The sequence below is a fragment of the Equus quagga genome, chromosome 11, assembly GCF_021613505.1.
Source record: "Equus quagga isolate Etosha38 chromosome 11, UCLA_HA_Equagga_1.0, whole genome shotgun sequence".
In the NCBI taxonomy this organism is placed as follows: domain Eukaryota; kingdom Metazoa; phylum Chordata; class Mammalia; order Perissodactyla; family Equidae; genus Equus; species Equus quagga.
This window is the reverse complement of record NC_060277.1, coordinates 55,971,058-55,994,871: the sequence shown is the minus strand read 5'-3', so window position 1 is coordinate 55,994,871 and position 23,814 is coordinate 55,971,058. Positions and strand designations below refer to the sequence as shown.

The 23,814-nt window shown below is 44.7% G+C and overlaps 1 protein-coding gene across 3 annotated transcripts in view; it reads left to right on the top strand.

The window, feature by feature from the left end:
* The first annotated feature begins 15,763 nt into the window (after window positions 1–15,763).
* Window positions 15,764–23,814, top strand: part of DHRS7B (dehydrogenase/reductase 7B) — a 60,060-nt gene continuing 52,009 nt past the window's right edge. The window contains exon 1 of one of the 3 annotated variants that reach the window (XM_046674894.1): window positions 15,764–15,869. In XM_046674894.1, the coding sequence (XP_046530850.1) occupies window positions 15,850–15,869 (20 nt within the window). In that variant the 5' untranslated portion in view covers window positions 15,764–15,849. Of the gene's footprint in view, window positions 15,870–16,034; window positions 16,054–16,382; window positions 16,402–23,814 lie in introns of those variants that run through there. The other 2 variants (XM_046674895.1, XM_046674897.1) reach the window with 2 other exon arrangements.

Genomic DNA, 23,814 nt, shown 5'->3' with positions numbered 1-23,814 from the left:
TTCAACAGCTTTTTTTTTTTTTTTGAGGAAGATTAGCCCTGAGCTAACTGCTGCTCATCCTCCTCTTTTTGCTGAGGAAGGCTCGCCCTGAGCTCACATCCATGCCCATCTTCCTCCAGTTTGTATGTGGGACACTTACCACAGCATGGCTTGATGAGCCGTGCCATGTCCGCACCTGGGATCCCAACCGGGAAACCCTGGACTGCCCAAGCGGAATGCGCGCACTTAACCGCTGCACCACCAGGTCGGCCCCTCAACAGCTTTAACTGATCCCTTGCAATGACTTGAAAAGAACTGAGGAGGAAGATACTGGGTGAATTTGGGTAAATCTGAGGCCCTTGAACCCATGTTCAAGCCAAGGCTTTCCTTACTCGGAGCACATGTAGCGACCTCGTCTGAGGCAGTTGCTGGCTCACTGAGTTTCCTCCAGACCCACCTCCATCTCTCCTCATTGCCTTCAGTCCCCAACTAGAGTCAGACCCCAGCACGCCCCAAGGAGCCAAGGACAGTGTCTGATGCCACAGGAAATGGCTTAGTCACCAACACTGAAAGAATCATAAGACTTTACCAACTTACATCTGCTAAAATCTGGGGAAATCTGTGGAAACGGATTTTAAGGGCAATAGATAGATCAAGGAGAACAGAGCAGTTTGTCGGATTGGACAGCATTTAGGGGTATGGGTTCATTTACTAGGAATTCTGGGTTTGATGTATCAGCATGAGCAGCTGGAAGCGGCTCTAACGGATTGTCTGGCTGGCTGGCTACAACCTGAGTTCATCTCAGCCTTCCCTCGGTGAGGCTGAGAGGCGGAACAAGCCCAGTGTCATGTTAAGTGGTTGCTCTTTGTCGTGTTGAAACCCAGGCTCCTGGCCCCCACCCGAGAGGCTCTAACGCAGCAGGTTTGTGGTGGGGCCCAACGGCTCTAAATCTAACAAATGTCGCCACGGTCCGGACTGCACTTTGAGAACCACGGGTATCGAGGACAGAGCCCAGGCTGAGAGAGCTAACATGGCAGAGGGAGTTTCAGGTAAGCGACTTGCCTGAACTGCCTCCCCCAACATGTCCTCTAGGGCGCACAGAGAATGCCTTTCACCAGGGCATTGAGAAAGACCTTGGTGTGGGAGCCTCAGCATCTTTGAAAAGCTTTTAGAATGTTGGTATGGCCTATAAAAGACTTAGTTTGCGTGCCAGCTGAGAGAGAATGTCTGCAAAGTTGGAGGCTGTCTTATGGGATGCAGCACATATGTAGAGCCAATGATCAGCATATGGGGCTGTTGCTCTCCTCCAGCCAGAACCCTGAGGCCGGAAACCACAGGTGACAGTGGAAGTGGCTCCTATCATTCCTTTTGTGTGTGTCTGCAGTAAAATACTGGGAAGATAAAATGTACCATCTTAGCCATTTTTAAGTGTATAATTCAGTGGCATTAAATTTATTTACACTGTTGTACACCCATCACCACCAGCCATCTTCCAAACTCTCCTCACCTTGTAAAACTGAAACCCCATACTATTAAACACTCGCTTCCCATTCCTTTCTCCCTCCAGCCACTGGCAGCCGCCATTCCACTTTCTGGCTCTGGGTACCTCGTATAAGTGGAATCATACAGTATTTGTCCTTTTGTGACTGGCCTATTTCACTTATCATAATGTCCTCCAGGCACATCCATGTTGTAGCACGTGTCAGAATTTCCTTCCTTTTAAGGGCTGAATAATATTCCAATGGATGGATTTACCACTTTTTGTTTATCCATTCATCTGTTGATGGACACTTGGGTTGCTTCCATGTTTTAGTTATACTGAATACTGCTGCTGTGAACATGGGTGTACAAATACTTCTTCCAGACTTTGCTTTCAATTCTTTTGAGTATATGTCCAGAAGTGGAATTGCTGGATCATATGGTAGTTCTATTTTTAATTTTTTGAGGAACCTAAAAACCCACTGTTTTCCACAGAAGCTGTACCATTTTGTATTCCCATCAGCGGTGCACAAGAGTTCCCTCATCACCACATCCTCACCAGCACTTGTCTTTTTTTTTTTATCGTAGTCATCCAAATGGATGTGAAGTAAGCTTTCGTTCTTACACATAATAATTCACTTGCAAAAATTTTGCTTCTGATCCACATAATGTTGGGCTCAGTGAGGATAGAGAGCTTCCTAGCTCCTAATGGAAGAATGCTTCCACAGGGGACGCAGCAATTATTTGATTTAACTGAAGTTAAAACCACCTCCCAGCTATTTTTAGCCATTCCATTGAACCAACAGACAATTAAGGGAGTTACTGTTCTGGCCTGGGCGACTGATCCTGATTACCAAAGGGAAATGTGTTGCTGCTGCGAAATGTGGGCAGGGAAGACCACATTCGGATCCTAGGGTCTCTCACAGTGGGTGTGTGTGACTCTTGGTGTTTCAATGTCCAGTAGTAAAAGTCAATGGAAGGGGGCCGGCCAGGTCGCACAGTGGTGACGTGCACACGTTCCACTTCTCGGCGGCCCAGGGTTCACCGGTTCGGATCCCGGGTGCAGACATGACACTGCTTGGCAAAAGCCACGCTGTGGTAGGCGTCCCACGTATAAAGTAGAGGAAGATGGGCATGGATGTGAGCTCAGGGCCACTCTTCCTCAGCAAAAAGAGAAGGATTGGCAGCAGTTAGCTCAGAGCTAACCTTCCTCAAAAAAAAAAAAAGAAAGAAAGTCAATGGAAGATTTTAGCCAACTAATAAAAATGAGACCCTAAGGGCTTAGATCCTTCTGGAATAAAATTTTGAGTCACCCACCAGGTACAGACCCCTACTCAGCTGAGATGCTGGCTGAGGGTAGAGGTAACATGGAACAGGAAGCGAAAGGAGTTATAAATACTATTCATGGCCTCTGATGAGTTACAGTAATGAAAACTGTAGGGCCCGCCCTGCGGCCGAGTGGTTGAGTTTGTGTGCTCTGCTTCAGTGGCCAGTTTGGATCCTGGGTGTGGACCTAGTGCCGCCCATCAAGCCGTGCTGTAGCGGAGCCCCACACAGAACTAGAAGGACCTACGACTAGGATACACAGCTATGTACTGGGGCTTTGGGGAGAAAAAGGAAAAAAAAACAAACCTGTACTGAATAGGCATGCTTTGTCTTTGCTTGTATTCGTGTAAATTAATCAATCCCAATTTTCTTGATTCCTCTTTTCCCCAGTGATTTTTGATAAGGATAACGGTGGTGATTAACCTCCTAGCGTTCAGGTACAGACTAGACTACCCCTGACTTGACTGAAATAGGAGAGGAATTCACATCACAGAGATTTATATACAGTGACTGAAGGGACTTTGTGTCTCCCCTTTCAGGGAAAAAGACGAGACTTGTAAGAAGGAGACTTACGTATTTAAGGCAGAAGCATGATGTTGTTATCATTATGGGGAAAATTAAATAAAGGTGCCCACTGACAACTGCTATGTGATTTTCTTGATGAACTCAGGGCTCACGTTTCTTATGGAAACCTGTCATTTTCCTTCCTCTCCTGCCTCTCTCTGATCCACTGACCCCTTCCAAACAGGACAAAGGCCTGTTTGAATTTATGAAAATTAAAATTCCACCAAATTGTGTTAGGACTTTCCAACCAGAATTAAGTGTTGACACTATAGGAATCACTGTGTGGTTTCCCATGTCTCTTTTCTTTCTGCCTTAAGATCAGTAATGTTCCAAATGGAGGCTTCTCCAACAGCCTGGGTCCTAGAATGAAGAAAGTGAGGGGTAGGACTGTAGCAAGCCCACAGTGGACGTGTACCTGAGCAAGAAGCAAACTTCTGTTGTAAGCCACTGAAACACAGGGGTCATTGTTTCCATAGCATAACCTAGCCTACCCTGACAGATACAAGGTCAAGGACAGATCCTTGGTGAACGTACAGAATAGACAGAGGAAGAGAAGATGTAGGAGGGGACCCTCAGAGGAGGATGAGAACAGGAACACACGTGATACAGAAACTAAAGTGTCTTCTTAATCTCATCCAGTTTCAATGTGTCGATCAATATCATTGTTCTTGGTACAATTCCTCACATATGTATGGATTTACTTAGGGACTCTCAATCTAGTCCATTGACTTAAATGTCTATCTGTATGCCAGTACCACACAGTTTTGATTACTGTAGATTTTTTTTTTTAAAGATTGGCACCTGAGCTAACAACTGTTGCCAATCTATTTTTTTTCTTTCTGCTTTTTCTCCCCAAATCCCCCTAGTACATAGTTGTATATTTTAGTTGTGGGTCCTTCTTGTTGTGGCATGTGGCACGCCACCTCAGCGTGGCCTGACAAGTGTTGCCATGTCTGTGCCCAGGTTCCAAACCAGTGAAACCCCTGGCCACCACAGTGGAGCGCGCGAACTTAACCACTCTGCCACAGGGCCGGCCCCTGATTACTGTAGCTTTATACTAAGTTTTGAAACCAGGAGGTGTTGAGTTCTCCAACTTTTTTTTTTTTTTGAGGAAGACCAGCCCTGAGCTAACATCTGCCACCAATCCTCCTGTTTTTGCTGAGGAAGACTGGCCCTGAGCTAACATCCATGCCCATCTTCCTCTACTTTATACGTGGGACACCACCACAGCATGGCTTGTCAAGCAGTGGGTAGGTCCGTGCCCAGGATCCAAACCAGCGAACCCCAGGCCGGCGAAGTGGAGCGCACAAACTCAACTGCCGCAACACTGGGCTGGCCCCTCCAACTTTGTTCTTTTTCAAAATTGTTTTGGCTAGTCAGGGTCCCTTGCAGTTCCCTATGAATTTGTTGAATGAACACAAAGGAAATGGAAAGTAAGGAAATGAGGCACATTTCTTCACAAGAGATAACTCGACTGGGGAGGATGCCTTGTCAGTGCTCTCCTGAGCACCTGCAATATACGAAGCCCAGGCCTGAAGTCCTGGCCTCTAGGGAGCTGAATCTGCAGGCTCCTGGGCTCTCACTGCATGATCTACCACATCCTCCTCGGCAGGCAGTGGTGGGAGCCCTCACTTCCCATTTCATCTTTGAGATCAGACGAGTTTAAGTTAACACAGAAATGTCACACGCCCCATACCATGGTTGATGGGGCTGTATGTGGGCAGTAGGGGTACAAATAGGCTTTTATAGATCCTTAAACAGAAAGTTTGAGGATCATACATGTTTTCAAAAACCCAAAATACCTTCTTGATGGCACAAAGTCCCTAAGGTGCTAAATGGCAGATGCTGCAGCTTTTTAAGCCTTGACCATTCAATTCCTTCCTGGAGAAACCTTGAGATCAAAGCTTATTTGTCTTAAAGAGGGATGTGACCACCTCGGCAATACAAGCACGTTCAGAAACCCGCAGCCTCTTCTTTGGATAAATCTGTGCTAAAGGAATAGAGAAATAGTGAACTGACCAGCTCTCTCTGTAGCCTCCTTCAATGCCCTCTGTTAACAGTGAAGGGGAAGCGGAATTGCTTTATGAAGCTGTTTCCTTAAGGGAACAGGAAGAATGGAAGAAATCTACTCTGCTTAACCAGAGTTATTTATACACAATTTTAAAAAGAGGAGCTTAAAATGCACGGTAGCTGGTGATAAATAAATGACAAGGAATAGGATATATTGGAGTATACAAGGAAGCCATTTGGGTTAAAACTAATTTGACCTGACCTTATTTTTCCAAAAGGGCCTGACCTGGTGGCTGAGCATGCGTTGTACTTCTGCTTTAAAGATTTCCTATGTCTCAAAGACGAGAACAATGTCCTTAAAGATCAGGATGTAACTTCCCCCACACGGGCATTTCTTTAAGGATAAGCATCTCTCCCTCCACTACGGACTGATTGCTGACCTGCTGTGCTCACCTTGTGACCACCTGTGTTCACCAAATTGCGGTGCCAGTGAAGCAATCTCGTGACTATTCTAAAAGGGACATTCCTGTCACATGTGATGTATGCTCTTTGTTCCAAGATGATATATAACCACACTGTACACCCCACTTCTTTGGCGCCCTTCCTGCCTCGGAGAAGGACCTAGTCCCCAGATCTGGCTCATAATAAGCTCACCCCAATTTTCATTTATAGATGGACTATGGACTATTTGTGTTGACACTAGCAAGAAGGGAAGAAAGGGAGAGACAAGTTAAGTCACTCTTCTCAGGAATATCAATGCTGACGCCTCCTGGGAACCAGGAGAAAATGGAAGCTGAAGGGCCCGCCCCAGATGTCTGGGGGGTGGGGCAGCGCTGCAGCACCGGCACCAGCTGCCGGGAGAGTTGGGGACGCGCCCTTCTGCAGCATGGCTGCCCTTCCCGAGGCCCGGGCTCCTGTTCCAAAGAGCGCCCAGGTTTAGACTTCTGACTTCCTTGCCATGTGAGGCCAGAGTCACAGAGACGCTGACGGGAGAGAGAAAAATGTCACTCCTCACGCCACCTACACTGTTATCCTGGCACCATCTCTGGGGCAGCTGTCAGTAGATTTTCCCACGAATTCTGCAGTTGTCTTATAAACAACACGAGACACCACAGTGTATTTGTGTGTTAAAATCATTGATTTGTTAAAGGGAAACTTTAAAAGTATTCCATCACTATTGTAATTCTGTATTGGGATTTTTCTTTCATTTATTAAGTACACCAGGCAGCTTAGAAAGTGAAAGCCCTGGGATTGTAGAAGAGAAAAGCATGTAAGACCCTCTCTCCTCAAGCCAGGATTAAGATGTAGCAGCCATTAAATTGACATATTGTCAAACAAAACCCCAACAGTTCCTGGTGAGCATAAAGTGGAACTGGTTTCTTAGGAAGTCTCCTGCACTGTTTGCGCATGTCTGAGGCTGGGTGTGTGTGTGTGTGTTGGGTGGGTGTTTTTGTGTTCACAGGACTCCGAGTCGGACAACTTACTCCCTGTGGGGTGGAGACAGCCACGTGGGCTGCAGAGCTGTCTCCATCACTGGGAAAGCCCACGTGTAGCTGCTTCCAGGGGTGTGCTCTGGCTCCAGGCTCAACCCAGTGTCTGAGGGTTAACTGTTTTCCATTTGACATCAGCTCGCTGTCTGACACACAGATGTCTTCAACAGGAGTAGAAATAGTGGTGGACATGACAGAGGGGTTGTTTTTCAAACTTAATGTGCCTTCACTGTGACTCCTCTAGGGCCGTCCTATAGAACTTTCTGAGATGCCAGAAATGTCCCACATTTGTACTGAGCACTGGAAATGTTGCTAGTGTGACTGAGGAACTGAATTTTTAACTTTATTTAATTTTAACTCATTTTTACGTAAATAGCCGCATATGGCTAGTGGCTGTTGTATTGGACAGCACAGTTCTAGCCCCAAATGCCACCAGCTTCCTTTGGAAAAATAAGTTTTATTAAAATGTTTATTCTATTTGACACTCAGCCTTTACAGATAATCCTCTTGAATATTATATCCGCTTGAGGATTTGGAGAAATACAGTGTAGACGTTATTTGTTAGAATAAGCCTACAGGACTTTTTCATTAAAAAATTTTATCAGTCCTACCTCCTGGGGAGGAAATATAGGCTTTCTTATTTCTGAGAGTCACAATTTCTGTGCTGCAGCCACCAGCACTTCCTTTTCTCCTGAGTTCCAGTGAGCAGCAATAAAACTCCCCTTCCTGCCCCGAAGCTGAACATTTCCCAGGAACCACAAATAAGAGGACACATCTGTGTCTCAGCTTCCTGCTCTCTGGTCCTACACCAGCAACGTCCTCTACTGCACTGCTTTTCTTCTGTCAGCACTTTCCAGGTGTTCCTCTGACCGTTTAGCAGCTTCAGCATCACGTGTGTACTTAGCAGTGCGTCCCGCGCAGAAGAGGCAGTGCGGCGTGTGTGCATGCAGGCGCTGCCCACCGTGGCCTCCACCCCACGTGCTTTGGGAAGGTGGTGGTCTTTCCTTGCAGCTCAGTTCGGTGCGGGACGCATGGAGGGGTCCTTTGTCTCATCCCTCAGCCTCAGAGCAGTATCATGCAAAGCACATATCAGAAGGAAATAGATTTTATTCAAAGGTCCATGGGGTGGCGGTAGGGGTCATCTTAGAGTTCCTGTCACTAACAGAAAATTTCTCCTTAGAGCTTTAGAAAACCTGTGTAGTTACCCCTGAAGCATTTTTCTTTTTCTGCCCTCATCAGAGGAAATTGTGGGTATGCATCCTTGTATTCCAACAAGTCCACCACCAACAGCGACGAAAACAACAGCTACAATTTATCGAGTAATAACTTACATGGCACTTTACAAGTGTAATTACCTTTGGTCTCACACTTTATCTCTAGTTTAAGGATGAGAAGCCTGAGGTTTGGAGGTGTTAAGAAATTCAACATCTGCCTTGTGGGGTTTTTTTTTTTAATTTTAAATTTTATTTTGAATGAATTATAGATCCACAGGAGGTTTCAAGGGTAGTATAGAGCAGGGTAGAGCATGATTCTAGTACAGTAGCAAAACCAGGACTCTCACAATGTGTGTGTGTTTGTGTATGTGTGCAGTTCCATGTCACACGTGTCGATTTGTGTAACCACCAATGCAATCAAGATACAGAACTATTCCATCACTACGATCTCCCTCCTATTAACCCTTTATAATCACAATCACTCCTTCCACCCGTTCTTACTCCCTGGCAACCACTAATATGTCATTTCAAGAATGTTATATAAATGGAATCATAAGTGTGTGACCTTTTGAAGTTGTCTTTTTTCACTCAGCACAACGCTCTTGCGATTCATTCAAAGTATTGTATGTATCAATAGTTCATTCCATTTTTTTGCTGAGTGGTATTCCATGGTGTGGGTGTACCACAGTTTGTTTAACCATGAGGGGCATTTTGGTTGGTTCCAGTTTTTGTCTATTACAAATAAATCTTCTATACAATTCTGTTCAGGTTTTGGTCTCTTTATGAGTTTCCATTTTCTTGGGATAAATGCAATTACTGGGTTGTATGTTTAGTTTTTGTTTTTAGAAACTATCAAACTGTTTTTCAGAGTGGCTGTACCATTTTATGTTCCCATCAGCAATGTAGGAGAAACTTACTTTCTTTGCATCCACTCCAGCATTTGGCATTATCACTATTTTTATTTTAGCTATTCTAATAGGTATGTGGTGGTATCTCATTGTGGTCTTAATTTGCATATCCCTAATATCTAATAATGTTGAGCATCTTTTCATGTGCTTATTTGCCATTTGTACATTGTCTTCAATGAAATGTTTCATGTCTTTGTCCATTTTTAAAGTGAATTGTCCATTTGTCTACTGTTGAGTTTTGAGAGTTCTTTATGTATTCTAGGCATGAATCTTTTTTCAGATATGTGGTTTGCAAATATTTTCTCCCATCTATAGTTAGCTTTTTTCAGCCCATTAACAGGGTATCTTGCAGAGCAGAACTTTTTAACTTTAATGAAGTGTAAGTCCACTATATCAAGTTTTTCTTTTATGGAGCGTACTTTTAGTGTCATGTCTAAGAACCCCTCATGAACCCCTAATTCCCCCAATTTTTCTCCTGTTATCTTTTAAAGGTCTTATAATTTTATGTTTTACATTTAAATTTGATTCATTTTGAATTAATTTTTATAAATGATGTGAGGTTTAAGTTGAGGTTCTTTATTTTTTATATTTTTTGTCTATAGATATCCAACTGCTCCAGCATCATTAATTGAAATAGACTATTGTTTCTCCCCTGAGTTGTTGTTTCACCTTTCTCAGAAATCAGACAGACAGAATTGCGTGGAGCTATTTCTGAGCCTCTATTCTGGCCCCTTCAGCTATGCATCCATCCCTCCACAATATCACAGAGTCTGGAGATGTATGACAAGATGCGTAATCAGGTAGAGTGGCTCCTTCCATTTTGTTATTCTTTTTCAAAATTGTTTTAGCTATTGTAGTTCCTTTGCCTTTCATATGCATTTTAAGATAATCTTTTCTATATCCACAAAAAATCTTGGTAGTATTTTTATAGGAATTGTATTACACATGTAATTAGGAAAGAATTGACATCTTTCCTATGTTGAGTCTTCTAATCTATGAATGTGATATGTCTCTGCATTTAGTTAATCTTTGATTTATTTCATCAGCGTTTTGTAGTTTTCAGCACGTTTAGTCCTGTACATGTTTTGTTATATTTACACCTAAGTGTTTCCATTTTTGAGTGACTGCAAATGGTATAGTATTTTTAAATCTGATTTTCATATGTTTGTTGCTAGTATATGGAAATATAATTGATTTTTGGTATGTTGATTTGTATCCTGGGACTCTAATGAATTTATGTAGTTCTAGGAGGTTTTTTAGTAGTTGTCGACTCTTTGGAATTTTCTACATGCACACAATCATGTCATCTGCAAATAGGGAGAGTTTATTTTCTTCCTTCTCAATCTGTGTGCCCTTTATTTCCATGCTTTGCCTTATTGCACTGGCTGGAACTTCTAGTGCTGTCTTGAATAGCACCAGCGAAAGCCGACATCCTTGGCCTGCCCAATCTCAGAGGCAAAGCTGTTGTTCCTTCTCCGTTAGGAATGAGGATAGCTGAGGGTTTTTCATAAATGTTATTTATTAGGTTGAGGAAGTTCCCTTTTATGCCTAGTTTGTTGAGTGTTTTTTCTTAATCATGAATGGGTGTTTGATTTTGTCAAAATCTTTGTCTGCACAATTGATATGATCATTTTTTTTTCCTTTACTCGCCTGTTAGTACCACGGATTACATTGGCTGATTTTCAAATATTGAATTAGCCTTGCATCCCTGGGATCAACTTCACTTGGTCATGGTGTATGATTATTTTTATATATTGCGGACTTCAAATTGTTAATATTTTGTTAAGAATTTTTGCCTCTATACTTATGAGGTATGCTGGTCTATAGGTTTCTTTCTTCCATCTTTTCCTCCCTCCCTCCTTCCTCTCCTTCCTACCTTTCTTTCTTTCTTCCTTTTTAGTACTGTCTCTGTCTGGTTTTGGTACCTGGGTAATACTGACTTTGTAGAAGAATTTATGAAGCGTTCCCTCCTGTTCTTTTCTGGAAGACATTTGTAGATTTAGTGTTACTTCTTTAAATGTTTGGTATAACTCTCCAATTAAACTATCAGGGCCGGGACATTTCTCTTTTGGGGGGCCTTTAATTATTTCCTTAATAGTTAAAAGGCTATTCAGCTTCTCTGTTTCATGTTGGGTGAGTTGCGGTAGTTTGTACTTTTCGAGGCATCGGTCCATTTCATCTAAGTTGTCCAATCTGTAAGTAGTTTCGGTCTTCCCTCATCAGCCTTCTGATGTCTGTGGATCTGTAGCGATACCCAGTTTCATTACTGATATTAGTAGTTTGTTTCTTCCCTCTTTTTCCTTTGTCAGTCTTGTTAAAGGCTTATCAATTGTTTTAACTTTTTCTAAATTGAGGTTATGATAGTTTACAACATTATGAAATTTCAGTTGTACATCATTACTCGTCGGTCAACTTCACCCTTTGTGCCCACCCCCCAGCCCCCTTCCCCCTGGTACCCGCTAATCTCGTCTCTTTGTCCATGTGTTTGTTTATCTTCCACATATCAGTAGAATCAGACAGAGTTTGTCTTTCTCTATCTGGCTTGTTTTGCTTAACATAATACAGGTTATCAATTTTATTTGTCTTTTAAAAGAACCAGCTTTCGATTCATTAATTCTCTCTACTGTTTTAAAAAAATGTTTTCATTGATTTCTGTTATCCTTATTATTTCCCTCCTTCTGCTTGCTTTGGCTTTACTTTGCTGTTCTTTGGCTTATTTTTAGTCTGTTTGATTTGAGACTATTCGTTTTCCTAACGTAAATGTAGCGCTGGAAATTTCCCTCTGAGCACCCCCTTAGCTGTGTCCCCCAAGTTTTGATATATCGTATTTTCATTTTCATTCAGTTCAATGTATTTCTTAAAAATTTCCCTTGAGACTATCTTTTTGGCCCATGGATTATTTAAAAGTGTGTTGTTTAGCTTCCAGCTTCCAAATGTTTGGAGACTTTCCTGTTATCATTCTCTTATTGATATCCAGTCTGATTCCACTGTAGTTAGTACACACTCTACATAATTTCAATTCTTTTAAATTTGTTGAGGTTATTTTTTATGGTCCAGGATATGGTCTATCTTGGACTATGTTCTGTGAGAGCTTAAAAGAAGGTGTTTTCTGTTGTTGGGACGTGTCCTACAAATGTCAATTACACCCTGTTGGTTGCTCCTATTGTGGAGCCCTTCCATATCATTGCTGACTTTTCATCTGTTCTATCAAGTACTGAGAGAGGAGTATTCAGGTCTCCAACTTGCAATTGCAGATTTGTCCATTTGTCCTTTCAGTTCCATCAGATTTTGCTTTGCGTATTTTGCACCTCTGTTGTTTGGAGCACACAGATCTAGAATTGCTGTGTCTTCTTGGCGGATTGACTGTTCTAACGTTATGTAATGTACCTCTGTCCCTGCTAATTTTCTTTGCTCTGAAGTCTATCTCATTTGATATTAATATAGCCACTCCTGCTTCCTTTTGATTGTTTGCATGGTTTATCTTTTTCCATTCTTGTGCTTCCAACCTACCTAATCAGGTGAGTTTCTTGTAAACAGCATAGAGCTGGATTATGTTATTCATATCCACTCTGCCCATCTCTTTTATTTTTTGTATTTTGCCCTGTTTCATTTAATGTAGTTCTTAATGTCAAGGTTTGTCTGTCATTTTATGTTTTGCTTTGTCTGTTCTTTTGTATCTTATTCCTGTCTTCCTGTGGGTTATTTGACCGCTTTTGGACAACCAGTTTGATTTATCTATAGTATTTTTCAGTATATCTCTTTGTATGGGTTTTTGATTGATTGTTCTAGGGACTTTATTATATATAAGTAATTTATCACAGTCTACTGGTATCTACATTTTATTAGTTTGAGTGAAGTGTAGAAAGCTCACCTCCCTTTATGTCTCTTTATCCTCTCCTATTTATAATTGTTTTAAATATTTCCTTTACATATATTCAGAACCATATTAGAATGTATTATAATCTTTGCTTCAACAATTCAACATAATTTATAAAATTTAAGAGAAGAAAGGTCTATTTTGTCCACCCATAGTTTTACTATGTGTGTTGGCGTGGGTTTCTTTGGGTTTACCTGTTTGGGGTTTGCTGAGCTTCTTAAATCTGAAGGATTACGTCTATTGCTAAATTTGGAGAACTTTCAGGCATTATTTCAATACTTTTTCAGTCCCATGCTCTCGCCCCTCTCCTTCTGGGACTCTAAAGACACAAATGTTAGATCTTTGTTATAGCCCCACATGTCCCTGAGGGTCTACTCACTTTATTCAATCTATTTTCTCTCTGTTGTTCACATTGTGTAATTTCTATTGTTCTCTCCTCAAGTTCACTGACTCTTCCCTTGTCCTCTTCATTCTGTTGTTGGGCCTCTCATTAAGTTTTTAATTTCAGTTACTGTATATTTTAGTTCTAAAATTTCCATTTTATTCTTCCTTGTCCTTCATTTTCTTTGCTGAGACGTTCTATTTTTTCATTTGTTTCAAATAAGTTTGTGATTTCTTATTGAAACATTTTTATGATGGCTGTTTTAAGGTCCTTGTCAGTTAATTCTAACATCTGCATTGTCTCTGCGATGGCATCTGTTGGTTGTGTTTTCTCATTCAAACTTACGTTTTCTTATTTCTTTATGACAACTGCTTTTTGATGGAAGCCTGGATTTGGGGTCTCGCAAGACTCTGGGTCTGATTTAAACCTGTGTCTCAGCAGGCTTGCTCTTTGGCATGCCACCTTGGCATGGGGAGGGAGGTTCCTCTCCACTATTGCCAGGTGGGGCTGGAAGTGCAGGTTTCCAATTTGGCCTTCACTGACACTTGGAGGGACTCCTTGCTGCCTCTGGGTGCAAGTGGGCGTTCAGGCTCCCCAGTAGCTTCTGCCGACACCACCCTGTCTGGGATGTCTAGTTATTGCTCCCTACGTGGTTTCCCTTGACACGGGGGGTGGGATGTGGTCTTGTTGCCACTGAAAGGTAGTGCAGGTCCTGACTCTCAACTTAGGTCCTCCTGACACCTCGGAGAGGAGGGGAGGAGTGCCTTCTTACCACCTAGTGGGGTTGGAAATCCAGGTTCCCCTCTGGTTTCCACTAACGCCATGTTGGCCGAGAGCCTCCTTACTGCTCAGCTCTCCACTTGGCCTTCTCTGAGGCCACACCCGTGGAGCGGGGAGGGGGACAGTGGCACCTCTTCACAGCCTAGCATGGGAGGAAGTCGAGGCTTTCCACTCAGCTTTTGCTAGCAGGGGTGGTTGTAGGGCTGAAGTTTTTTCTGTAGTTTTGGCTGGAGTAGAGCCTTTGTTGTCTAAGTTTTCGGTCTTCCAAGGCTGCCCTTTTCCTTGTCCTCTGGCTAGAGACAGCAGGCTCTTCTTGGGGTTTTGTCTGTGCCCAATGGCATTTCCAGGTTGCCTGCTCCGCCAGCACCCAGTTTAGGATAATGAGGCAAAAAGGAAACCCGGGGAACTCATCACCATGTTGTTACTCAGGTTCCGAGGTCCCTAGCAGAACTTTCAGTCTGCTTATGCTTGTCTTATATATAATGCCCAGGGTTTTCAGTTGTACCTAGCCAGAGGAATAGGGAAAAGTGTGTCTATTCCATCTTTGGGGGAACAGAAGTCCCCTGTCCTGTTGTCATCGCAGGCTAGGGGCCGTCCTGGTGGTAGTGGTTAAGTTCGCACCTTCTGATTCTCGGCGGCCTGGGGTTCACCCGTTTGGATCCCGGGTGTGGACATGGCACCACTTGGCAAGCCATGCTGTGGTAGGCGTCCCACATATAAAGCAGAGGAAGAGCACGGATGTTAGCTCAGGGCCAGTCTTCCTCAGCAAAAAGAGCAGGCCTGGCAGTAGTTAGCTTAGGGCTAATCTTCCTCAAAAAAACAAAAACAAAAACAAAAACACCTCCAAAAAAACCAAACATCGCAGGCTATAGTCCTGTGCTAACCAGTGGGGTCCATTTGTATAAAATCCTAGCTGGGAAGTTAGAGGTCTTATACTTGCATTTGACAAAAGATCCAACTCAACCTGGCTACAAAAACATTGGGATTTATCATCTTGCTTCTAGAGTGACTGCAAGCAGGACTGAAGTGTGGGTTGGCTAGTGCAATGGCTGGCAGGCCTAGAAAATTAACCCTAAGAAACTGGCTCCGTCCTGCCGTAAGGACTCAGCATCACGTTGGGTTTGTGAGTGGAATACTCCCATTTTGTGAACTGGCGAATAGGAGTCTGGAGTGTTCAGAACAGTGGCGAGGGGCCAGGAGAGCGGACGAACGCCTGTGACACCGTCAAACGCAAACATGCTGCACGGACTATTGGGAAAGGTAGCTGAACACTTAGTGTTTCCGCCACATGTCCAGATTGCGCGGGTACTCGTGAGCACTTCCACGCTACACTAACGACCAGGGGAGTCGCGGCAGCGCATGGGCAGCGGCCCGGCATCTGCCCGTGGGACGGGGGAGCGCGGCGCTTTGCACGGCGGCCGGCATTTCCGCACGAGCGCGCCGCGCGGCCCGGAGCCGGGGAGCAGGGCGGCTGTGGCCGGCACCCTCTTCCGCTGCACGTCTCTTAAAAACGTATTTGCAGGAGCTGCTTCCACAGGCGGGACGGGAGCCCCGCCCCCACGGCGCCTTCCGCCCCGACGCGGCGCCCTGTGGGCCTCCGGTCTCGACCCCGCAGCGCGGGGCTGCGCAGAGCTCGGGCCCTCCTCCCTCCGCACTCCGCCGCCCGCGCCCCACCAGACCGCACGGAAGCCGCGCCCGGCCTCCCGCTTCACCCGGAAGACGGAAGGCGCGCGCTTCAGACCGCTGAGCGGGCCTGCGCGGCGCGGCGGCTGGGATTGGGCGCGGCCGCGGGGCAGGGCGGTGACGTCACTTCCGCGGCGGGAGGCGAAGCGGAGGCGGCATGGGCCCCCAGGCGGGCAGGTGCGTCCGAGCGGGAGGGGCGCGGCGGCGAGGCGCGCGCGGGGCCCTGCGGGTGGGACGGGCGGGTGCGGAGGCCGCGGGGACCGGCGCCCCAGCGTCCCGGCCCCGCCGCGCCCTGGCTGTCCTTGGGCGGACGCGCCCACCCTGCGGTTGCGAAGCGTGGCGAGGCGGCGCTCAGCAAACGGTACCCGGGGGCTTGCCCTTCTGTTCCCTTCGGTCTGGTGACTTGGGAAGCTGCTTTTGAAGCAAGTTCTGGCTCCGTATGCGCCTGTGTCCGTGAGCGTGGTGCTTGCTTCTCGGAGTGGAATTGCCAGAAAGTGCTTTTCTCGTCTCCCAGCCTGTGTGCAGGGGAAGCAAAGAGGAAGTCAGTTTCTAGCAAAGTGGCAGATGGCGAAAGGAGTCTTTAGCTTGCTGACACAGAGAATTAGCACAACTGATGTAGTTCTTCAGAAGGAGAGGGAGAGGAATTACCTCTTTTGAGCACCCGGCGGAATAACTGCTGTGGATCTCGCTTACTCCTCGCCACAGAAGAGTAAGGTGCGAGCTGGCGCCGTCGCTTCTCAGCAGAGCTCTGGAGGCTGAGATGACCCACAGCAAACGATGGGAGAGGCGGGCTTTGAGAACCGGGCCTCTGTGTAAAACCCACTTATTCTAGTGCAGGGGTCGCCTTTGAAGAGGTCCTTGTTAAGTAACTTACGTTGAAAAGGTAATCTGGAGCCTGGCTTTGACAGCTTATCAACGTACAGAGGCCCCCACTGTTCCCTAAGGTAGTGGGGCTTTTATTTCTCCTGAGGCTTGTGATGAGAGGGATGGAGATGGAAGGAAGGGCTAGGATCGTGACCGTGCCTTGGTCAAGGGTGACCAGCAAGACAGTGTTCCTTCTTGCTGGGATTCCCCAGGATGGCATACTGTAAGGTAGCGGGGCTTCCCGAGAACCTCTGAGTGCAGTGTATGTAGTCCTAATAGGCCTTGATTTAAGGGAGGGCTTTATAAAAATGGATATATGTATATTGTGTTTTGCAGATTTAATCCTTTTTAGGAAACAGGGCTATCTAGTTTGTTAAATTACTTTCCCTTGGGTCATTTGGAGCTTCTTTGGGATTATGTATTTTCTTCCAGTATGCAGGGTGGGTGGGGGTTTCTTTTATTGTAGAAAAGACAGACTCTGAAAGAACCGTTTGTACTGTTGGAAAGGATCTTTGTTGTAATTTTCTTCTGGGTTGTAGATTGATTAGGGATGTGGTAGGAACAGTAAAACAGGAGTTACCATGTGTTACTGTATGGCATATACTGTGCCATGTAGCCAAGAGGGAAGTACTGTTTTAGTTCCATTGTTACAGATGAAGAAATTGAGGCTCAGAGAAGTTAGATGATGTGTCCAAAATTGGAAAATCTAAGAGAGGACAAAAACAAAGTCAAAGGGGGATATTGGGAATGTAGAATGCACCAAGAATAGGGAGGAGGCGACCAGGGGGTGCTGGAGAACACCAGAGGGAAGGGACATTTTCTCCTTATGGTGTGGAGGTTCTTGCTGGGAGGGAAGAGCAATTGTCTTCAAGGCAAAAGCCTGTCGTTTTATCCACGTGTCCTGGGCTAAGGTCAGCACAGCTGGGCTGGGGTCCTCTAGGTCCTGAAGCCTGGGTTTGGAACTCTGCTGCCCCGAAGTACTGGATTCCTGATGTACTTTGCTTCGAAAGAACCTGACGCTGCACACAAGTGTGCAATCCACATAAATGCAAGATCACTTCACGTCCAGAGGGATTCTTGGCTTCATAAATGGATCTATTTCAGCGTTCTTTTAGACGTACATTCCTATAGTAAACTGAAAATACTCGTTTCATTCAGATTTGCAACTATTTGTTTGCACAAACGGAGCTCTGTGCCCTAGGCAGGGGCATGCAGTGTGCCGTCCCCACCAGATACACTCCTCTTTTTCTCCACTCTTTAAGAACTCTAATAGTTAATATTTATTGAGTGTTTATTATGTGCCAGGCACTATGCTAAGCATTTTAGTGGATTCTCTCAATCCTCACAATAACTCTGTGAAGTGCGAACAATTATCTTCATTTATGGGTAAGGAAAGGGGCTCAGAGATGGTAAGAAATTTATCTGAAGGCACAGAGCTAGTCAGAGCAGAGCCAATTCCATGTCACTCCCAAAGCTAGCGCTTATATATGTATTTCATTCCTTCCTTCCTTCAGTTAACGGGTATTTGTCAAACACCTTCTCTGTACCAGCAGTGTGCTAAGTGTGGGGGATACAGTGATGGCCAAAACAGACACAGCCCGTCCTCAAGATGCTTTTAAGTCCAGCAAGGGAGATAGAAAATAAAGAGTTACAAAGTAAATATTAATTACGATTGTGGTGCTTGTGGTACGTGCTGTGGAGGACGGTGGAGGGTGCTGTGAAAATATATAATGGGGTGATTGTCAGCGGGAGGGAGTGAGGAGAGACAGGGAAGGCTTTCCTGAGGAAATAATAATTTAGCTGAGACCTTGAGGACTGAGTTGGAGTTAAATTGGGCAAGGAGAAGCAGGAAGAGCTGCAGGGAGAGGGAAGGACATGTGTGAAGCCTCGAGAATAGGAGGCGCTGGTGTCTTGTTACTGAAAGATCTGCATGGCTAAAGGGTCAGACAGAAAACGTGGGTAGGGCTCTTATCCCGAGAGCAGTACTGCTCCCCAGTTTTGGTTTATTTGCTTCTCAGAAGATATAATCAATGCCACAGACCATGTATATTTTTCAGCTCTGATTAGAGTCCAGTGTCCTTCAAACGTGGTTAGACCTCTGGTTAGACCACAGGATGGGGACTGGCGATGAGAGGAGGGTTAAATGCCTAAATGTGAGACTTAATCTGCATTGGTCATTTGCACTGCAAAGCTAAATAGACAGGAGTGCCAGTATTGTTTTTCATCGTATCTGTGTTTGGTTTGCCAACTGGTTTAACAGACCTCTTTTAGCTCTGCTCTGGTCCGAGCCCTGTGTTAGCCACCTAGGATACAAACATGTTTGAGAGCACTCTTTCTCCACGATGCATGATTTAGTTGATGTTTTATTTGCCTTCCGTTTAAGACGCTCCAGTTTTATCAGCAGTATTCTTCAGCATCTGTTTATCTTGCATCTGCCCTGTGCTAGGAGAGGTTCCAAGTATTTTCGCCATAAGCATCTTTGCTGTAGACGTCTTTGCCGCAAGCATTTTGGCTACAAACTTTTTTACCACATAACTAATTGGCCGTAAGGCAATTTTGCCATAAAAGAGAAAATAACTGGTTGACAGTTTGGTTTCATTTCTCCACTGATGCAGGCTGTATAAATCTTAGCGCTTAATGGTGTATACAGTGGCACAGAGTGGAACCCACGTTTCCCATGGAACTTTGGAATGTCTGTCTGCAGACATGTGACAGTGTGCCAAGAACAGACAGCAGTGCTGAAGGCTTTCACAGTGCAGCGCCACGCTCAGTCACAAACATGCAGGCTGGGCTTGGGAACCTGCTGCCTCTCTCAATGATGGAAGACGTTTTAGCGAAAAAGAAAAAGTGTGATGCCGAATGAGGAGCTACATCAAGCAAAAACAGTGTAATGCTATAAACAAAAGATTTCGAAGACAAGCACTTAGGTACAACCCACAACATAAAATCGATTGTTTGCACAGTATTGCCATAAATCTGCACACATTTTAAATGTATTCAAATATTTTGCATTTTGCAATAAAGTCTTTTGCTATTCATTTTTCATGTTTTGTTATGTCCTTTTTAATGTCCCTCTTTATTTTTTGTTTTATCTTTTACAGCAAAATTGCCTTACGGCCAATTAATTATGTGGTGAAAATGTTTGCCTCGAAAATGCTTGCAGCAAAGCTGTCTATGGAAAAGACAACGAAAATCCTAGACATGGCTAGGAATATAGCATGAGCAAATAGGTGTGGTCTCTGTCCTCTGTCCCTGTGGAGCTTAAGCTTCCACTTGGGACTGGAGGATGGGGAGTGAGGGAGAGAGTCAGAGAGATGAGGTTGGAGGGGTAGGCAGCGGTCAGACCACGCAGCCCTCATAGGTCACGCCAAGGATCTGGGGCTGGTCCTGAGAGTGGTGGAGGCCATTGAAGAGTCTCGGTCAGAGGAGGAGCGCCAGCAGGTCTGTGTTTGTAAAAGACCGCTCGGCCCCTCAGTGGAGGCAGGAGTTGATGGATTTGAGGGCAATGTTGGAGGCAAGATCAACGGGGCTTGGTAATAGGTTCACTGTGGGGTGAAAAGGGAGAGGGAGGTGTCAGGGCTCGTTCTTCATTTTCTGGCCTGTGAGACAGGAAATCCTGGCGGGAGAGTTTGGTTCAGTGTGAATAGGACGTCTCTGAGAGGATTCATGGGAGATGTCGCAAAGGCAGTGATGCAGAGCACCTGGCACTTGGAGGGCAGGAGTGGTCAGGCTCTAACAGCTCTGCTCAGGGAGGAGGATTTTTCCCGTATTGGAGCCATCAAGACAAGAAAGTGGCAGTGAGGTGGTCCAGTAGAGAGAGTAGAATTTCTTACATTTATGCTAGGGAAAAGTTAAAATCTGCCAGCCTAGAAAATGGTCCCACAAATGTGGAAAGAAAATAGTTCTATTATTGAATAATTATTAAGCTAGACTGGGATGCAGCACAGGTAATCTGCTAACGAGATTGCAAAACCAAAAAGGTCCCACCATTTACAGTCCATTCCATACACGGTCTCAAGGTTAATGGTAATGTGTGCTTCTGTAAGAAGACTTGACAGCACCATTTGCTGTCCGAGCTTTCACAGCCGATCCTAAACTCACCTGGTCATTGGGGTGGCCGTCTGTGCTAGTTAATTGCCTTTATCTGAAGGAAAAGTAAAAGCTCTCTAATCTCTGTGAGCAGGTGGCCGAGGCGCCTCGCTAGACTCCCGTGGATGGAGCCGAGGCACTGTCCTCCTTGATGCTGGCATTTAGGGGATGGGTCACAAGCCGTTCAGAAGCAAAGCCCTGGGTTTTACCAGTGGCTAGAGCTAGCTTATTTAGGCTTTAAAGAGATTGGCGTACATATGAAAGGGTAGGAGGAAGGATTTACAAGTACGGGTTTTTCAAAGAAATGCCCTTAAGAAAAAGGGAGGAAAAAAGATCTCTCTTTTGGCAAAAGGGAAAAGTCAATTTTTTAAATTTCCTTATACTTACAACACAGTAAAATGTTCTACTGAAGCACACACAGTATGGAGATTATTTTGGAGATGATTTTTATTTATTTATTTTTTTTGAGGAAGATTAGCCTTGAGCTAACTGCTGCCAATCCTCCTTTTCACTGAGGAAGACTGGCCCTGAGCTAACATCCGTGCCCATCTTCCTCTACTTTATACGTGGGATGCCTGCCACAGCCTGGCCTGCCAAGCGGTGCCATGTCCGAATCCGGGATCTGAACTGGCAAACCCTGGGCCACCAAGAAGCGGAACATGTGCACTTAACCGCTACGCCACCGGGCCAGCCCCTGGAGATGATTTTTAAGTAGGTTCCATGTAGTTGTGCATGGTTAGGACGCCCTCAAGTGGTCAGATCTAGCCCATAATTTCTTGTACATTGATTTAAAGAAAAATGTAGATCCAGATCCTTGTGGTTTCCCACTAAAACTCTTGTCTCTCTGGTAGTTAACCCTCCCAGGACTTGTTTTGTCTTCCTTAATGGCAATAATGTCGTTTCTCACTCCTACCCAGTGTTCAAAAACAAAATTTCACTGAGTAATTTTTTTTTTTTTTTTTTTTTGCTGAGTAAGATTTGCCCTGGGCTAACATCTGTCACAGTCTTCCTCTATTTTGTATGTGGGTCCCCACCACAGCGTGCCTGTAGATGAGTGGTGTAGGTCCACGCCCGGGAGCCAAACCCAGGCCACCAGAGCGCAGTGTGCCAAACTTAACTACTAGGCCATGGGGCCAGCCCCTCCACTGAGTAAATGTTAAAGATTGATTGGCTTTATCCAGTGGTTCGTGAATCAGGCAGCATCCTGTCTGTATGTAGCAAGTAGAAAGGAGCTCCAAGGAGCTGGACGAAATGAGAGACTTCTCTAAGCAGGAGGGAGTGGGAACAAGGAAGTTACGGTAGAAAAAGTAGCAGAAAGTGGATTGGTTGTGGTGAGGTCACTTCCTTGAGGGGGCGGTAGGGGTCTGTGAGGCAGATGACCTCACTAGTGCTGACCAGGTGCTTCCCTATGGCCTGGTTTAAGAGTCCATTTCTCGGAGAGCTGAAACTGTGATTAAGTGTCAGTTTGGCTTAGCATAAGTGACTTCGTTTGCGGCCTGTTGTCTTGTTTTTAACACCAGTTATACATATGTGAGACCTTTCTTTGGTAGGTAATGTTATGACTTTATTGCAAAAATGAACTCTCTGTTGACATATTCTGGAAGGCTATAAACGTGGGGATGAAAATCGAAATTGAATGGCATGTAAATTTAGCTTGGAAGCGTCTTGCCACCCACCAAGGTAGGAAATTCAACAAATTCTTTTTGATTCTATCTGAGCTCTCCCATTTCCCTAAGTTCACGGTAAGCTGAGACTCTGCCACTAAACTGCTTCCTGGAGGGAAACGTCTGCTGATGGCAGCTGAGCTGGTTGAACGTTGCTTGCCCGTCGTCAGAGCTTGTCTGCTGTGGTTAGCCCTTATTGAGTGAGGTCGTGTGTGTACTGGGAACACTGAGTTTTGAAGGAAGATGTAAATTTTTCCAGGCTTATGTGAGTAGTGCTTAGCAGTTGTTAAATTGGAAACTGTATTTTATGGGTAGGGAAATTGGGGTCCAAAGTGGATAAGTTCTAGCGTGGAACAAGAAGTAAATGGTGGTAGCATTTGGACATTTGACTTTGACTCCAAATCTGTTGCCCCACCACGTGGGAGCTGGAGTGATTTGCGTGTCATTTGTAGTGCTTGAGGCCTCGTTTCAGCAATCTAGATTGATGAAAATTCAGGTTTATTGGTTCATTCAGGTTGAGAGGCGAGTGTGCGCACTGCAGAAGGACGTCCCACAAAGGCAGGCGTTCTCACTTGGGTGCACAGATGGGCGTCAAGGACTGTCTGGGTCTCCTGGGATCCTTCATAATTTACTTGTATAAACTGTGTGTGAGCAAAGACAACAGTACTCAGGTTTTCAAGGAAATCTGTACTGAGAAAAGGTAGAGAACCCCACCACTCTAGTAGGTTTTTCAAAATCTCAATATATGAGTATAAAATTTTTGGTACTTAATTTTTCTCAGATAATGCTTCTTCGACAGTAACTCTCCAAAAAGTTTGTTTAAAAAAATAACATTCAACTGCCACTTTATAGGATGACGTCTGTTACGTTTCTTAGTACGTTGCATGTGGTAGAATATGGCACTGTGTAGAAGCATCTCAATGAAAAGGGGAGGAAAAAGAGAAGGTCGCTTTGCTGTTCACTGGCGGATGAGGAGAGAGAAGGAAATTGATCTAGTTAGTCTGGCCATCGTAGGATGACCTGGGCACAGCAAGGAAGAAGATTAATTTGTCTGTTTTCTTTGTTCCTTCTCTTCACCCTTTCTGACATTACCTACCATCTTTCTAGATAGATAACCCAGCAATTATAGTGATAATTGCTATCATTTGTAATCCTTCCTGCAACCGTGTAAGGCAGATATTAGACATATTTTGCAGATGAGGAAACTGGCTGAAATATTAAGTAACTTGACCAGAGATACTCACAAACTTAGTCTGGTTATTGGTATTTGAACCAGGGTCTGCCTGGTTCCGGTTTGCTATATTAATAAACGTGAAATTATCATTCACACCTCTCATTTATATCTCAATAGAAAAATGGTAGGTGGCAATTTGATCATAGGCAAAATGCAAGACAGACTTAAATTTAAAGAGAAATTGTTTAGTGGGGAGAAAAAACACTGAATTGTAAGAAACAAAATTTGGTTTTGTATTGTGTCAGAAGGAAGGTGTGGTTGACCAACTGTG